This window comes from Urocampus carinirostris, chromosome 18 (assembly GCF_059441175.1).
Source record: "Urocampus carinirostris isolate Australia breed hairy pipefish chromosome 18, RoL_Ucar_1.0, whole genome shotgun sequence".
Classification (NCBI taxonomy): Eukaryota; Metazoa; Chordata; class Actinopteri; order Syngnathiformes; family Syngnathidae; genus Urocampus; species Urocampus carinirostris.
In genome coordinates this window covers 23,596,824-23,614,994 of record NC_142366.1, presented here as the reverse complement: position 1 = coordinate 23,614,994, position 18,171 = coordinate 23,596,824, and the positions used below count along the sequence as shown (strand labels likewise).

The 18,171-nt window shown below is 44.2% G+C and overlaps 1 protein-coding gene across 1 annotated transcript in view; it reads left to right on the top strand.

The window, feature by feature from the left end:
- Window positions 1-2,489: 2,489 nt before the first annotated feature.
- ahrra (aryl hydrocarbon receptor repressor a) overlaps window positions 2,490-18,171 on the top strand; it is a 53,624-nt gene continuing 37,942 nt past the window's right edge. Inside the window, exons 1-3 of the mRNA XM_088322305.1 lie at window positions 2,490-2,771; window positions 5,592-5,684; window positions 8,299-8,480. Coding sequence (XP_088178431.1) covers window positions 5,623-5,684; window positions 8,299-8,480 — 244 coding nt within the window. The 5' untranslated portion in view covers window positions 2,490-2,771; window positions 5,592-5,622. The remainder of the gene's footprint in view (window positions 2,772-5,591; window positions 5,685-8,298; window positions 8,481-18,171) is intronic.

The window sequence follows — 18,171 nt, the reverse complement described above, 5'->3', positions numbered from 1 at the left end:
TAACCTTCATATTGGAATTGAGGCGTTTAGGGTCCAAGCCGAAGCTGTCCTCCTAAGGGCGCCTTTTCCAACCGAGCTCCGTCCCATTCAATCGCAAATAAGAGTCGATTTAGGACGGAATTTCTTAAGAAAAGCAATTCCGTGGCGACGAGAAAAATAAGAAAGGAGAAAGAGAAAAGGCAGACGGAAGTCACGGCCGCCGACGCCGCCGCCGCCGCCGCAGAAGACCGCAGACTGCTCGCCTGAGAAGTTGCACGGAAGCCTCTGGGCGAGAGGGATGGGTCGTTCGCGAACGAAACGGCTCTATGGAGTGAACCAAAAGAATCGGTTCCCCACTAATAAGGAGCCGACTCCCTTTGAAATGCTCTCTCTCTCTCTCTCTCTCTCTCTCTCTCTCTCTCTCACTTTCACTCACTCTCTTGATTTTTCTCCTTCTCGCTTTTTCTTTCTCTCTCTCTCTCATCTTTCTCTTGTTCTCTCTCTTTCTTGCTCACATTCTTATTTCTCTCTTTCTCACTCTCTTTCTTCTTTGCTTATGCTTCCCCTTTATTTTTCTCTTTGCCCGTATGCCTCTCTTTTTCCCATCCTTTCTCTACCCTTTTCCATATCTGTCATTTTCTTTTTCTGTCTTCTTTCCCTTTTGTTTTTCTCTCTTTCTCGCTCGAGCTCATTTTTGTCTCTCTTCCTTTCTTGTATTCCCTCACTTTCTCTCTTACTCTTTCTCCTATTCTCTTTTCTCTCTCCTTCTCCATTTTCTATCTTTCTCCATTTCCTCTCTTTCTTTCTTTCTCTATCTTTCTCTATATTTCCTTCTCTCTCTTTTTTGTTTACTCTCCCTCTCTCCCCCTCTCTTTCACTTTCTCTCTCTCTCTCTCTCTCTCTCTCTCTCTCTCTCTTGCTCTCTTTTCCCTCACTACTGCTTTTTTTTCCTCTTTTTCTCTCTTTCATTTTCTATTTTTTTTCTTTTTCCAGCTCTCTCATGTTTCTCTGTTTCTTCCCTAAATCTCTCTTAATCCCCCCTCTCTCACCCCCCCCCCTCTCTCTCAGAGCAAGTGGCGTCTTCTCAATATTTTCTACTTGGACTGAACCATTTGAAAAGTTGAAATGAGCCAAGTGTTGACAGTAAATGGAATCCGAAAATCATCCTATAACTCGTTCTTTTCAGTGAGCCGAGCCGAAAAAGCCGCTTCTTTTAAAAGAGCCGGAATTGGCATCACTACTGGGCTGCCCTTAGCGTGTGACCCCTCCCCAAAAAAGTCTTGCGTGATGCGCATGCGCGCCGGGGGTCGGTTGGGGCTGACGCCGGCTTCACGTGAATCTCGTTAATAACTCAACTCTCGTAGATGGATAGGACTTAGGGGATATGTTGTTTGTTTTTTTGTTTGTTTTTCAATCATAAATGGTGTTGTTTGTCATCACACCCCTTCGAGGAAAATACCAACAAACGAATCATTGATGTTTGTGTTCCAGTGTTTCTTTCAATTGATGTGATTAAAGACGATTTGAGTCGAGTCCCCCTCGTTTCGATTTACATTTGTTCTTTAACGATTAAAACACTCTCATATCGACAATGTTAAACATTGAAGTTTAGGAAAGCGAAAAATGAAATGACCGAGTAATGTTATTTCCAACAAACGGATATTTTGTGAAAGCACCACAAACCTCGTGGAGCTCCCTTCGAGCGTTTGTGTATTACTGATGGGAATTCCGTCTCTTTTTAGAGGAGCGGCTTTTCCGGCTCGGGTCACTCAAAAGAGCCAGCTCTCATTCTTTCGAGTGCGGTTGTTGTTGCTTGAATCCATAAATGATCAATGATTGCATGAAAGCGTATTACGCTGAAAAGAAGCTTCAAATGTACTAAAAACAGTTTTTAGCACATGTGATATTTTAGAGCAGGGCTCTCTAACCTTTTTCAAGCGTCAAGCTACTTTTTCTTACTAATTAGTGCGCGTGCGACTGGCTGGCATGCAGTTGAGGGTGTCCCCTGCCCACTGCCCGAAGATAGCTGGGATGGGCTCCAGCACCCCCGTGACCCTACTGAGGATAAGCCGTGCAGATAATGGATGGATGGCACCCCCTCTCCTATCCATTTCCATTGCAGCAACTGAGCTAGATAGCTTGCTAAATAACTCAAAAGGAAGCTTGATAGTTTGCTAAAAAGGTCAAAAAGCAATAGGGAGTTAGATAGCTAGCTAAAAGAATCAAAGGACATCTTAAATAGTTGAATAAAAAGCTAAAGACAAAGCTAGATAGCAAGACGGAGCCCAACATTTAGCTTGATAACTGGCAAAACAGGTCAAATGTCAGCTAAATAGCGTGCAAAAATAGCTACAAAGGTAGGAAGCTAGCTCGCTGAAAGAAATCCCCGCAGAGCCGGTCGACAGAGGCGTCCCGCCCGCGAACGACACACCGCCTCTGCCTAGGAGGCGCGCGTCCGGGTGTATGCGCTTTGGTGGTTGCGCGTGCGCGCGCCATGTTTGCGAGGCGGAGTTGCGTGCGAAGAGCTTCAGCATGTCATTGAGTGGAATCCGCCGCCTCCACCTGAAAAGCCCCCAAAACAGCGAGCGGCAGAGGCAACATCTGTGCAAAAGTCGCCAAAACCTTTCTCCTATTGTTGGGCTTTGTTTTGTTTTTGTCGGCCCTCCGTGGATTTATCGCTTGTTTCTCGGGAGCGGGTGCACCCTTGGGACGCATCTCACCTCTTTTTCCTGCTCCATGGGATCCCGCTGAAACTCGAGACTGGACTTAACTGACCACCACCGCTTGGGTGGGTGAGTACGCTTTGCCATTTTTCAGACTTCGCGTGCCAAACTTTTGCCGGGCGAGAAACCCAAAAATACGAGAGAGCCTGTACAGTAGCGTGCAGAGTGTTTTGCATACCTGTCAACCTGAGACGATTCTTTCCCTTCCTTGTAATTCTCCTTATTTATGCTCTCAGTCAACTGCCTACCGGGTACTCTCATTAAAGAGATCTATGTCATCATATGTGACTTTTAAACTCACCTCATGACAATAAAGACCTTCTGTTCTATTCTAAATGGACTAAGTTAATATAGCGCTTTCCAAGACCCCCAAAAGATTTTACAATGCACTTCACGCTTATCCATTCACTTTGACATATACATCGGAGGAGCCGGGAATCGAACCTGGGATCTCTACCTCCTGAACTATTGTCATCATTCGCAGGGGAGATTGCAAAAATCTCTCCCAAGTGGTTTTTCCGCAATATTTTGTTTTCATAATTCCAGCGTTTTGGCTCTTTATTGTGGCCTCTGTTTTTATTTCAATATATATATATATATATATATATATATTACCAATTTTAAACACTCATAATTCAATAACTGAAATGTAAAGTTTAACACTGATAAATAGGGATTTTTAATACCAATAATAATGAGAATGCATTGATCCAATTCAAGTCAATTCCCAGTAGAACCGATCGACCAGTAGCGATCCGGTACCATTACTTTTAGTTTGAAAGTGTCAGGATCATTCAATCATGGAACCATTGAGTTCATTTATAATCAGGATAAATACAGCACAAATGTTTTAGGCACTAAAAAGTTTTTTTGTTTTTTTTAAATAACTACATTGCAAAACTTTAACATTATAAAAAGAGAAATAGAAATATTTCCCTTCGAACTGTTTTCAGAACAAAAGCCAAGAGTGTCAAAGCAAAAAATCAGCAGTTTATTTAGCAATAATAAAGCTTACAAAGACCACGCGACACCTATTTACTTACGGAAACACAGACATCAATCTTTTAGGAACAAAACATCCATAAAAAATATTTATAAACAAATAAAAAAGAGGATTTATAAGAATATCAATCAATCAGAGACAGTTGATTGCCCGGGGCCATCACCACCCTAAACAAGCGAGCAAGACAGTGAAAGTAGAAATCTTGTGACTTTTGGGATTTATTGTTGCTCTTAAATGTTATTGCGCTACTTTTATGACGTACTATTCTTTCATTGCACTATGAGTAGAACTTAGCGCTCCCTTGTAAATATTTGGTTTATTTATCCTGACAGTTTATCTTGTTATTCTCTTTAGAGTGCCATGTCTCATCTCTTGAATACGATATTTCACCGCGTTAATATCAAACACATTGAGTCTTTGTATTTCTTAATAACATTTTTTCATAGGTTTACTACATTCTTTACCTTAACTGTACTAACACGAAGAATATGAATAGTTCAAACCAGTAAATACATCGAAATGATCCATCAAAGAAAAAAAAGTTGGTTTTATGATATTTCTTTGTTTGTTATATGCTCAATTTTCATTCAGCTAGGCACAACAAAAATATCCTGTTTAAAAAGAAAATATTGTCTTTGTTCTGATTAGGAAAAAAAATACTATGGAAATACTAAAGAAATACCACTACAGAGATTTTACAACAGAGATACTACCAAAATACAACTACAGTAATATTAAAAAATACTACATAGAAACTAGTATGGAAATACTACCAAATACATCTACAGAAATACTACAAACATACCACTACAGTAACACTATAATACAAAAATACTGCTAGCTAAATAATACAACAGAAATACTAAAAAAATACCACAACAGAAATATTACAACAGAGATACTACCAAAATACAACTACAGTAATATTAAAAAATACTACATAGAAACTAGAATGGAAATACTTCCAAATACTTCTACAGAAATAATACAAACATACCAATACAAATATACTTTTACCTAAATATTATGACAGAAATACTATAAAAATACCACAACAGAAATATTTCAACAGAGATAACTACCAAAATACAACTACAGTAATATTAAAAAAATACTATAAAGAGACTCGTATGGAAATACCTCCAAGTACTTCTCCATAAATACAACAAACATACCACTACAGTAACACTATAATACAAAAATACCGCTAGCTAAATATTACGACAGAAATACTACAAAAATAAAACTACAATAATACTACAACATTATGACTCCATAAATACAACAAAACTAATACAAAACTACAGTAAAAATATAGAAATACAACACATTTTCGACGAGAGAAATATGAATACAGAAACACGACGGACGATGCTGCGCTAGGAATCAAATGGACTGAACCACTGCGCTTCCGACGCTGCGCTGTTATTGTTTCGTTGTCCTTTTTTTCCTTATCCAATGTTTCTCGTCACGTTTAAGCCTAGTCTGTTTTTTATCAAAGGCAGCGTTATTCCAAAAGTCAAGCCAGGAGATGGCGGCAGAGTCACACACGATTTGCGTGTATTTCCTAGACGCGCTCCAATAAACTCTTCTTTCTCGTCTTTCGGGGGGGTTTGTTCCTTCCCGGACGGGCCTGATAAAAGCAGATAGGCGTAATGGAAACTAAAGTGTAAGGGCTCTTTGAACTCAGTGGGACTTGTTGAACAGATGCTCCGTGGAGAAAATCACGTATTTTAAGGAGGAAGGGGGTTTTAAAAAGGGTGTTCGGGGGCGTGACGCCCACGGTCGCCTTTGCGAGCCATCGGAGGCTCTTTGACTTTGCATGGGGTGTCTTTGAGAGCAAAATTCCTCTTTGTTTGTGCATCTCTGCCCGTGTCTGTGCGCAGAGCACCCGTTCCCTCCGGCGAGCGCAAGATCATGATCCCTCCCGGAGACTGCATGTACGCCGGCAGGAAGAGGAGGAAGCCCGTGCAAAAGCAGTAAGATACCGCAATGCACCGCATCCTTATTCTCATCATAGCTCATCTTTCACGCCTGGGTTTATCGTATTTATTCAGCCGGTATAAACCATAAACATGATATATACAATCATTTGACATGCCAACTCTCAATCATGATAATATCATAGATTTAAAAGAATAGAGTAAAAAAGATAGTGTAGCGTATAATACAAGGTATATAGAATAGTTTCAAAAGAAGGAATATGTAAATAACGAGACTAGAGTAGAATAGGCATAATAATACTATACACGATAACCTAAATCGATTCCCGTTGAACATACGAATAGCGGAAGGGTAAAAACTCTCTTTAAGAGCGAAGAGCAGACTTTTGTGTCATTTGTATCTTCTCCACTTTGAAGACGCCGGTTAGGTTGCTCCGGGCCGACCAGGGTGTGTGTTTTACGTTCCCGCTTTGCATTTTCTGTTTTCTTTTTTCTTTGGGTAAAAGCAAGACTCCCGTGTTTCTACTTAGCGAGTTCAAATATTTGAGATAGCTCTCGACATTTGCAGAATTTTACAGGAGCATCCTTCTGATTCTCGCTCCGTGCTTTCACGATTCCATCGGTGAAACGGTCCGAAAATCGATTATTATGTATTATATTATGAATACTGTGATCGAGTTCTTGATTTTTTTTGCAGTGCGATGAAAAATCTGCAAATGTGCTCGTCAATTCTGGATTCATTACAAATCAGATGGAATGTCAAAAGTCTTTTACGGATTGCAGTAGTAGACTGTAAGGCAATATTAAATCATATATAATACATTATAAGAACTAATACATCACATATAATACAATTGATAATGAGTCGAGTTTATATGACATTTAAAACTTGATCACAAATTTTAGGAGATAGTCCTGTAACATATCATGTTTATGTTGCTATTTATTGGATTCCTGTATTTTTTCAATAGCACTTTTCATCGAATAGAATGCAAAATCCTGTAGAAAACATTTCATTTAAGCATCAAGTCGAATCAAGTCATCTCTTTTGATCACTCATGTTATGAATACTGTGAAGGCTCAGCTGCACACAAACATTTTCATTAAAGCTACATATGTATCATTATTTCTAAATAACTGAGCATTTAATGATATTCAGCTGAAAGGGGAGTCCCTTACAAGAAGCATCAATATAACAATTTCTCATGATGGTTGACGGAAACGCAACATGACTGTTGACTCCAAACTTTATTTTTTTTTTCAAAAGTCCAGAAAAAGACTCGCGTTTACAAGTATCATAACTTGTTCAAGTATTATTATTATTGAGTCACTTAACAAAGTTTTTTTCGACGCTTTTCAACCGGAAGCACAGTACTCCATTTTTGGGCTTGTTTTCTTTCTGGTTGACCATGTTTTAAAAAAAAGTTTTTTAAATGATTTTACTTTCCCCCGATTTTTTAACCGAATATTTTTGTAGTGTGGGGATGACTGGTCATTTAAATGTATCGTATGGAATTGTTTCTTTTTTAAGTTGAGAATTGAAGCTACAAACTGAAAATCTATTGGTGAAATCATCGTGTAACAAATTTAAGTAAGAAAAAAAAAATTGTATTTAAGTGTTTCTTGTCAGAAAATGTTTACTCATTGATTATTATTCTTATTTTGCTATCATTTTGACCAGAAATTGAAGTTTTGCAGAAGTTTTGCATATATATCAATACACATAGTTAATAAGTATGCTTAAAAATATTTTTCCTTCGTTTTATTGGACCGGACTTTCGACATTGTGCGTGCATTTCTCGCCCTTCTAGATCCAAATAAATACAGGACCTTTAACTCATTCATACCACAAAGGACTGCTATATTGTACCGCTGTTTTCCTGTGAAGTCATTTGCTGACATTGGAGCGAGAGAGAAAAGCAACCGTTTTCTGTTTTGCACCGAGGAAAATGACTGGAAAAAAATTCGAGGCAGGAAGTTTTAACTGGACTTTTGCAGGTTCGGCTTCAGGAAACGAAAAAGTACAGTTTAAAATGAGGAAATCGTGCAGTCGAATCAAGGAAAAACGTTTTTTTTGGTTTTATAAATGCAAATCAGAAGTGATTGCATTTATTGACGATGAATCCATGCAGAGAAGGGAGGAAGAGACAACGGTATTTACGAACCGAATCGGGACCAAAGCACCAAACAAGCAAGCGGGCACGGAACAAACCAAATGCCCCAAACCGAAACACCAGAAAATGCAACTCGCTAAGCAACAAAGAAACCAGAAATGAAGCAAACCGAATGACACGTTGCCGACGACGGGAGAACTCCAAATGACCCCGCAGTGTTTGCTGGACAAAAATATATTTTTGACCACACCCGGGCCCGGTTTAAAACCCCGGTCGGGGCCTTCACGTGGCGGAGGTAGGCCGGACCCTAACACGTGCCATGCAACGGTGTCCCAGTAGACGCCAATCGATACAAATAACTCGTGCCCTAGAGGACCTCTATAGTGTGACTCACCCTTTTTGCGATCGTAAGAGAGACAAAAGGCAGGAACCTTTGCGGAGAAGCTCTCGAGTGTCAAGCCTCGGCCTTGGCGACGGAACTTTCATTATCGGATCAAAAAAGTTGTGTTTTTTCCCGGGTCCCGTGTCCTCTGCAGGAAGCCGTCCACGGCCAACGAGAAAACCAACCCGTCCAAGCGTCACCGGGACCGCCTGAACGCCGAACTGGACCGTCTGGCCAGCTTGTTGCCCTTTCCGGCCGACGTCATCTCCAAACTGGACAAGCTCTCCGTGCTTCGCCTGGCCGTCTCCTACCTCCGCGTCAAGAGTTTCTTCCAAGGTAAAAAAAATGACCAAAAATCCCCGCGCCCTTTCGCGTCTTTGTCTTTATGCGCTCGACTCGCCGACCTTCCGGAAGTCGAGCGCTCCTTTCTGGTTCCGGTTTCGTGCGAAGGGACACCGATCCTTTCTAAAAGAAAATAATGATTTGAGGTTGAAACGGGATCAGCCCTCCACTCAATATGGTTCCAGTTTGAAACTCCATCCCTAGAAAATCGCAATGACCCATGCCATATTTTCAGTACAGACCCGCAGGCTACTCCGGTTGGTCTTAGGGGGGCGCCACGTCGGAGACCCCCCGGTTTAGTGAAAATCCTTCAACGATTGTTCAGCTTTGGGCTACTGTATATCAGTATTCTATCCATTCCGTAAGTAACGAACGCGGATCGATCGAAAAATGAAACAAGACAAATTGGGAGTGATTTTTTTAAAAACTAAACCAAAAAAAAACATTTGAATAATGGCTATGAAACGGTTCATTTCATCACTGTCACGTGAAAAGAACGAAACTCTGTTTAAAAAAATAATACTTGTTTTTAGGGTTATGCCACGATGACCTATTCAATGTGATCACCAAGGGGAAGAAACAACAACGATTTATATTTCTTTTCAAAATAATGACATTTCCAAATAAAACAATAAATTACCCCCCCCCCCACTTTTATACAAAATCTTAAGGCAAAAAAATAAAGTAACCCCCTGCCCGTTTTTACAACATTCACAAATATTTCTGCATCGCAAACACGATCTTGAATGCTGAAAAAGAATTCATTTTGCTTTTTGAAAAAAAATACAAAAACAGATACATTTATTTCATTTTTCTGTTGCAAAAAAAGATATATTATATATTATACAATAAAACGAGCATATGCGATTAAAACAAAACATATGTAGGAAACATTATAAAAGTAAAAAAAAATGGAAATATGTTGACGATGTGTGTCTGTTTGTACTTTATGAAATAATATAATAATAATAAAAAAACTAACCCCTATGCAATAATTGATTTTCTGATGGCAGATTATGTTTCTCCGATTAAATCAAATTCTTTTGATTTGACATTTTTGAAATATTGTAAACTTGATCATGAAGCCAAAAATAGTCAAGAAATGTGACGTCCAAAAATGAGATATTCTTATTACCTAGATTACAAAATAAAAATGTGATGTCAAATTTCCAATCAAATGAAGTCATTTTTGGATGTTTGTTTTTATGGAATAGTATTTTTTTTTCTTGTCTAACTCTATTTTCAATCGATACTATACATTTTGAACTTTATTATAAAAGCAAAAAAAGGAAATGACAAAAGTGCGAATAAAAAATAATGATAAAACGATTTATTTCTATGATTTGGAAGGATAATATCTCGTTTTCGACGTATCCTCATCGATATCTCGACTCTACTTTCTATGTTGCAACTCATTCCACCAATAAAAATAGTCTGACTTCTCATGGAGAAGACGCTATTCTCTGGGTGAGTCAAATCGTGAACTCTTTTTGTCATGATTACCTGTGCCCGCTCCTTTGGCGCCAACTGCCTCGGACTCCGATTGGCTCCCTGTCCCTATTTAAACCCACTCCTATCCGTCCCCGTTGGTCCGTCCGTCTGCAAACCTCAGTTTCCACTAGGCGAACCTTTTTTTGACCCCGACTCCCACCTATTTTTTGCTCCTGTCTGTCCCCCGGCTTACGACCTGTTTTCAATCCCGACCACGTCTGTTTTCCCATACCGGCTTACGACCTCTTTTTGTCCTCGACCGGGTCTACTCTCCTAGTCTTGTCAATCCCCTGTTGTCAGTCTGTCTGCGAACCTCTGTGTATACAAGGCAAGCCTTTTTTGACCCTAGCTCACGCCTGGCCAGTTTTTGCTCCCGTTTGTCTGCGGCTTCGACCCGTTTTTCATCCTGACCACATTTGCTCCCTTCCTGGCTTACAAAACGCTTCCGACCCCGACCGCGTATGTGCTCCCCTGTCCCGGCAACTGACCCGTTTTTCCGTTCCCGACACCGCCATCGCTCGCCACGGAAGTCCCACTTCCGCGTTCGGAGCGACCTGCTTCCCGTGCCTAGCGAACACCGGATCGCGGGGGCAACCCTTTCCTTTCTTCCAATAATACTGAGAGAAACGTAACGCAAGTGGGTCCTGACTCCGTTCTGGTCCATAAAAATAAATCGTTGCAATTCCTGGTATAGATTTCTGATAGTCAATGCATTTCCTCGTGTGATGCGTCCCTACAGGTATTTTTTGCGGTTTGCGTTCCTTGGAGGAAAAAAAGGAAACCCGAAATTCACGACAGCAACCGTTTGAACACGTGCACGATGTTTTTTTTTCTTTCTTCTTCCGATTTTGCGTGAAAACCAAGCTTTTCGCGAGAACGGGTCCACGCTCTACTCATTCGGCCCCGCGGGGGCGCCACCCGAGTGACCCCCGCTTGAACGGTCTTTGCGTTTTGTCATCCCGTCGTAACGATATATTATTGGCGTGCTCTGCGCTTCGTTTGGCGCTCGACATCTTCTCGTCGTCGTGTTTGATGTCCACCGGGGGGCGACGTTGCGACCGAGAGGTCGATATGTGGCCGGACCCCGATCGTCTCCCGTTCTCCCTTCTCCTACCCGAGTGTCGACTGCGCGGAATAACTGTCGTAGAAAGTCCATTTTTCCTTAAGAATGAGAAAAATGGAAACACTTTTCCCTATTTTGTTTCCACATTTATTGACCGGATTTACGACGAATCGATTATTTCTCGTAGATTGAACATTCTTTTCCAGTTTTCGCAAGGTTGAGTTCATGTTGACACTAAATCTTGTGGATTTAAGATGAAAACTCCCATAAAACCCATTTTCCCGTTTTCTTGGCCACGTTACTTTCAAATACTCATGACATACAGCGACTCGCATACTTACTCGATTACTCTATAGTCAAAGTAACTCGGTACCGGGGAAAGTAACTACTTCCTTGAGTTGAATAAAAAGTGGATGGATGTCAAAGAATTTGAACAGTATTCCAGTCCGAAGAACAGACCTTGTCCTATTCGCCGGCAACACATTTATCCCACATAAAAAGAGGGGGGGGGGGCAGTGACCACCGCTACTTGGCTTCGCAGCTCATCGGCTGGAATTTGGCGCGCGTCCCCGTCTTTTTTCGGGCGAGCGCTCCGATAAAGCAAAGGTCGCAACCTGTGGCCCTCGCGTTTGGCCCCTCAAAAAGACAGCCCCCCCCCCCCCCCCCCCCCCCCCCCCCCCCCCCCCCCCCCCGAGCCTCAAACGCACCCGTCCGTGTCGTTTCCGTTTTCAAAGCTTTCGTCGGAATCGCGTAAGACGTCGGCGTCGACGAGCGGGCCGGAAAATCCCCTCCTTTTCCCTCGCCCCGCAACTTGAAACGCTCGCGAGAAAAAGTCCGTGAATAACGATAGGAATTGTTGCGACCTCGCTGGCGGAAACGTGGCGGGGTGCTGGAAAAAGATCCGCTTTTCTCACAAAGTCACTCACAAAGGGTCCAAAACGCCAAACAAAAAAAAAACAAACCTCATAAACCACGGTGGACTTGACGGCGGGAAATGTAAACGGGGAACCCGGACCTAAAAAGGCCCTCGCTTTTAGGAAAAGGAAAAAATGGCCGTCGGTCGCTCATCCCCGATAGAGTGATCTTGTAAGCCCCCTGCCCCCCGCCCCCGCCCCCTCCTTCGGGATCCCCGCACAATAGCTGTTAAGCGGCGCAACGGGCCGTCGGCGCTAATCTCTGGCTTGTGTGTCGGGCCGTGAATAGCGACGCCGCCGTTCGCGTTCCAGATCCTCGCGGTTTAACTCATTAGTGGCTCCAATCAAAGGGGCGACACCCGCTTTGTCCCCGACCGGCCTCTCGTGCCACGGACACTGAACGCGCTCGAGTGAAGTCGGGGGGGCCCCCGCCCGGCCCCCGCCCGGCCTTCGCCCCGCTCCCCTCCCGCGGGATCACAAAAGGCCATAAGTGAATTACTCCGAGCGCTGGTGAGGGGCCGCCCCCCCAAACCCCGACGCCAACTGTAACAGCTAGCTCGCTATCGAGCTAGCGGTGTGTGCGTGCAAACAGACGGGCGAGTTTCGCGGGTGGAGCGAGTGCGAATCAGGAGGAGGGACCTTTGTTGGCCCAACAGTATTGTCGGGGGGCCGTCCGAGGTCATTAGCGTCAACGCTGCCGGCTAGCGCTCCTTCCCGAGCGAAGAGGAGCAAAAGTCTACGCGCCTGTGAGAAAAACCCCAAACCTGAAATATAATTCGTTTTTTAGTACCAGAGCCAAGAAGAAATCCGTAGCTTGGAGAGCCCCAGTGCTCTGCTGAGTTCTCAGTGAAACGCTTGAAATCCATGCTTAAAAAACACTCTGATTATTTCTCTCATGAATGAGTTGACCTCAGGAACATTCTCTTTAAGCTATATTTCATCTTAATGGTGTCCGTCCATTCGGATTTATTGGAAGACTTCGAGAAAATGGAGTTCTGGTGCTACGCATCAAAAGAAGGCTTCCACCTTAATCTTTCACGAGAAACAAAAGACAGGCTTCTAGCTTTTACCCAAAAAATGGAATATTGCTAAGATTCTTGAAAGGAATTGTTTCCTAAAAAGCGTTTTTTGAAAGGATCCGTTTCAGGCGGAACTTTGGTGCTTCTTTTTTGCATCGGCGATGCCTCCGATATCAAAACTATGCTTTCCACGAATGACGCAAAAGAACATTTTATTGCAAGAACACGGAACTTATGCGTGAACTCTTTAGCTCCAAGTGTTTCGGGTGAAGATTCAAGTCGGCACGGCGAACGCGAGCGCGCACAAAACGACATCCCTCTCCGTCCGTACGAAGACGAAGGCGCTTTGTCATCTCAATTCCAAAGAACAAAGCTTCCGAGCGTTAACCGTCTTTTATTTATAGCTTTGCTTTTAATACCACGCGTAGGAGCCTGCGGCGCCACACGGTGTCATCCGGTGGATACAGTAAGCAAAACGACGCACTAGGAGTCTTGACAAAGATTTTATCGACACCATTCCTGCCATCGCGCGCTATTTTTTTCATATTGAAATCATTCCCAGAGGCTTGACACTTACTGATCAGCAACGCCTTTAAAACGGTTAAAAATAGACACACTCAAAAAAACCCACGTTTTTATATTTTGGCACTCAGAGACAACACTTCTGATAATGTATTTACACCTGTATGAATGATTTAATCATTTAATGAACCGATTCATTTTTCGAAGAATATGTGAAATATTGAAAAATTGTGCCCAAAACACAAGAATAGTCTATAATATAAAACAACAATAATAATACATACAGACGTAGGCTATACACCTTCAAATATGTAAGATATAGATTATACTTAAAAACTGTATAGATGCTCCCTCTGCTGGACAAAAGTGCTACTACTCGCTCGTCCTTTCAACGTCACGAAATTCAATGCGTGGAAGTAGCGTGCTCAATCAAGGGACGCGACCGATCGATGCCGAAATCGGTTGCCGATGCTCACACCGTCGATCCGAATCGGTTTTATCGATGCGTTGTTGCGGCCCCGATTCAAAAACCGCGGTCAAAACAGGGTCCCCGCTGACCCCGAAGCCGAACGTTTGCCGTCACGTCGCTCCACCCGAGCGAAACCTTGGCCGGCGTCCCGGAAACGGCCCCCTCCCCTATTTCTCTCCTCCTGCCGAAAACGAGGGACCCCGTTCGCTGCGTCACGAGCAATTGAACACGGAAAAAGCGGCTGAAAAGCTCCTTCCGCTTTGCCCAAAACGTGTAGCCTGATGCTTCTTGCCGCCTTTTTGTCCCCCCTAACCCTGACAGCTCGCGCTCGTCGCACAACGGGTCGTTTGTGCCGCTCGTCACTCCGTTTTAGCCTTTTACCTCGGAGATGCAGAATCATCGGAACGTACCGACGGAATATAGACAGATATGTTCCAAAACCGTCAACCGTCTTCTCACGTTGAGCATCTTTGGAAATACCGCAACCATAATAGTAGCCCGGCGTTCGTTATAGTTCCGAACGGAACGAGAGAAACGAGGATCGACGCGAGAGAGATTTCAAAAGACAAAGCACAAAATGGAGAAAATGCGTGACGAAATAATAGAAACAAAATAGTCGTTGCGGGGAGAATAAAGAAAGAATTTGAGGAAATCCAGCCAAAGAAAATCAAGAGAAGATCGCGGGTGCGATTCCCGACTTCTTCGACTTCAATGTCAAAGTGTCCTCCGGCAAGACACCGAACCTAGCCTGTATTGCCCTCGATAGGCGGGTAGGCGCCTCGCTCGGTGCGTGTGCGAATGGGTGAGCGTGAAGCGCATTGTAAAGCGCTTCGGGTGCGCTTCAGTGACTTGAAAAAAATCACCCACAGACTCGTTTTAACTCCGTTCCGAGCAGGGAAAACCGTTTTCCGCAAAAATCAGAGAAAGGCGGAATCGTCACGGATCTGTTTCTCCAACACCCGAATAGTATCGGTGTGACCAAAAGCGCTAACGGGCGTCACTATCCGTGATTACCGAGAGTCAATATTTCTCGGCCTTTTTTGGGAGTTTACAGACGAGCTCAAAAGCCAACAAAGATTTTGTTTAAAAAGCCTGGAGGAGATTTCAAAATAAGAGAGAAATGTCCATCCTGCCTCGAGCTTTTAGCATAGCTGGAGGTTTTCGCGTCGGAAAGAAATAACTTCAACGAGAATTGCTGAAGTTGCTCCGGAGTTCCTCAGGGCGCCTTCGACCAAAGCGCCGGCTTTGTAAAGTACGGTACGACTGTCTTTGTCAGGCCGATACCCAATTTCCGTCCGAAAACAAATACCCATTTGTCGGCCGATCGATGGAGATGGTTTTGGAACCGAAACGAAGAGTAACGGTCATTCCTTTGTGTTGAGTTTTCCTTTCATTTTCTTGGGCAAGTACAGTCTGCTGGAGCCCATTCCTCTCCAGGCCAACAAATGTTTCCACCCGGTCTTCAACCCAAGTCCATACTCTAATTATATATATATATATATATATATATATATATATATATATATATATATATATATATATATGTATGCTCTCATCTCATTAGCTGCACTGCTTATCCTCAGTAGGGTCGCGGGGGTGCTGGAGCCCATCCCAGCCATCTTTAGGCAGTGGGCAGGGGACACCCTGAACGGGTTGCCAGCCAATTGCAGGGCACACGGGGACCGACAACTCACTCGCCCATTCACACCTAGGGACAATTTGGACCGGCCAATTCACCTGAAATGCATGTCTTTGGAATGTGGGAGGAAACCGGAGTGTGCGGAGGAAACCCACGCAAGCACGGGGAGAACATACAAACTCCGCACAGTAATAATAATAATAATACTAATAATAATTTCCTTGTATTGTCATTCTGTGTAACAATGTACACAGAACGAAATGTCGATTGCACCTGACCTGTTGTAGCGAGCCGATGCAGCCGCAGCCAACAGAGGGTGCCGCCAACCACTTTTTAAGTCTTAGGAATGACTAAGTCCGGTCGCTGGATTTGAACCCACACAGGAGGTTCCCAAGACCTTAGAACTGTGCCGCACACGCGCTAACCGCTGTGCCGCCGTGCTGCCCTGTAGTAATGCATTTTTTTTTTTAAGGTGGCATTAGCTCAGGAGGTAGAGCTCATCTCGGGATCAAGAGGTCGCGGGTTCGATTCCCGGCTCCTCTGTGTCCTTGGGCAAGACGCTGAATTCCTAATGCCCCCAATAAGCAGGTTGCCGCCTTGCATGGCTGACTCCCTATTGGTGTGTGAGTGTGTGTGTGAATGGGTAAGTGTGAAGCACATTGTAAAGCACTTTGGGAGGTCTTCCTTGACTTGAAAAGCGCTATGGAAATGCAGACCATTTAGCATCTTGATTATCCTCAAAATGTTTGGAGGCTGACTCCCTATGGGTGTGTGAGTGTGTGTGTGTGTGAATGGGTAAGTGTGAAGCACATTGTAAAGCGCTTTGGGAAGTCTTCATTGACTTGAAAAGCGCTAGAGAAATGCAGACCATTTACCATTTAGCGTTCGTAGGCTACTTGCGAGTCGCTAATGCTACACGACTCCTACAGCGCGAGTCGCTTCGGTTTTGAAAGAAGGAATGAAATTCATTCCTCATTTCGGTCGTTTCAAGGGAAAACTATATCTGTCGTCGGGTTGATATTTGAGGGGTCGCGTTCGGCCGACCATTATCTATAGCTGCTAATCGACCGCACCTTATTTTTTACGCCTTTTTACTTCACGTAAACCGTGAATATTGTACAGAAACAACTCTATCCGTTCCGGGGGCAGCGGGGAAGCCCGGACCTCCTCGTCCCCGACCGCTTCATCCAGTAGGATCCCCGGGCGTTTCCGGGCCAGCCTAGAGACGTAGTCTCTCCGGCGTGTCCCAGGTCGTCCGAGGAGCCTTCAGGTGGTGGCGCATGCCCGCAACACCTTCTGAGGGAGGCGCCCGGGACATAAAGGATATTGGAAGCGACAGAAAGAGGCAATGGCCAAGGCGTCAAATCCTTTCTCCGTTTGCCCGTGGAACGGAGCGCCGAACGGAAACATCTTTTCGCTCGCTCCGTCCGTCCGCCCGTCCGTCCTTCCGTCCGTCCGCCGCACAAAGACTCCGGGGCAAAGTCTGTGAGGCGTCCCCCCCCCCTCCCTTTTGTCAAGTTGGCGTGCAGAGCGGGCAAATTGCTTGGCTAATGTGCCAGCCTTTCTTTTCATCATCCAATTGAAAATCGCTTAAATATGCATCACGCACGATACGGAGGGGGGGGGGGGGGCAACGTGTTCCAATAGGGGAGGCTCTGGCTTTGATGACTTTTTCCCATTAGCTTAGCGCCGAGCGTCCCCCCGAGCGCACGCGAGGGCTTTTCCCGCTCTCTGAGGAGTCCCGTCCCCTTGGCTTTAAAGGGACAGCGTGGAACAGGGGTCTCCAACTCATTTGAACTCGGGGGGCCACACCATAGAACAAACATTCTGTCGGGGGCCGGACGAGTCGATTCAAGAGAAAGAAAAAGAGACATACAGAAATAAGAGAAAGAGGGAGGGACAAAGAAAGAAAAATCGAGAGGGAGAGAGCGCGAGAAACAAAAGAGATTTAAAAAGTCGTGAGAGAGGGGAAAAAGAAAGGGAGAGGAAGAAAGAAATCCAAAGAGAAATAGAAAGACACAAGGAGAGAAAAGAAAGCGCCAAGGGTGGAAAGAGAAAAACGAGAAAAGGAAAAAAGGAAGTTAGAGCAAAAGAAGTTAAAAAGAAGAGAGAAAGAGACAAAGAGCAAGAAAGGGAGAGAAAAAGAGAGACATAGAGAGTGTAAGAGAGCGGGAGAAAAAGGGGACCCTCGCTCCGCCGACCCCCGAGTCCATCGAGACTCCCGGAGTCGTCGGAAGGGGAGGACCCGAGGGTTCCCCGGAGGAACTATTTTGGCTATGCTTTGATCCGGTCGCGGCTTTTTGCCCTCCCGGTATTAAAAAAACAAAGTTCGTCTGCTCATTAAAATGTCGAAGACCGCAAAAAAAGAAAACGCACATCATAGGACAGTTTTCCCGGAGGAAATGAAGATTTCCCTGTGGGAAAAAAAAGACGGACTCCCCAGCGCCAAAAATAGCCAGGAAAAGCGTCTGCGGCTCCGTCGGAGGCCGACCTCAAAGACGCGTCGGGAGTCTCGGGCGGCAAAGCCTCTTTGGTGCCCCTTTTCGCGATTTACGAGGGCCGGACGGC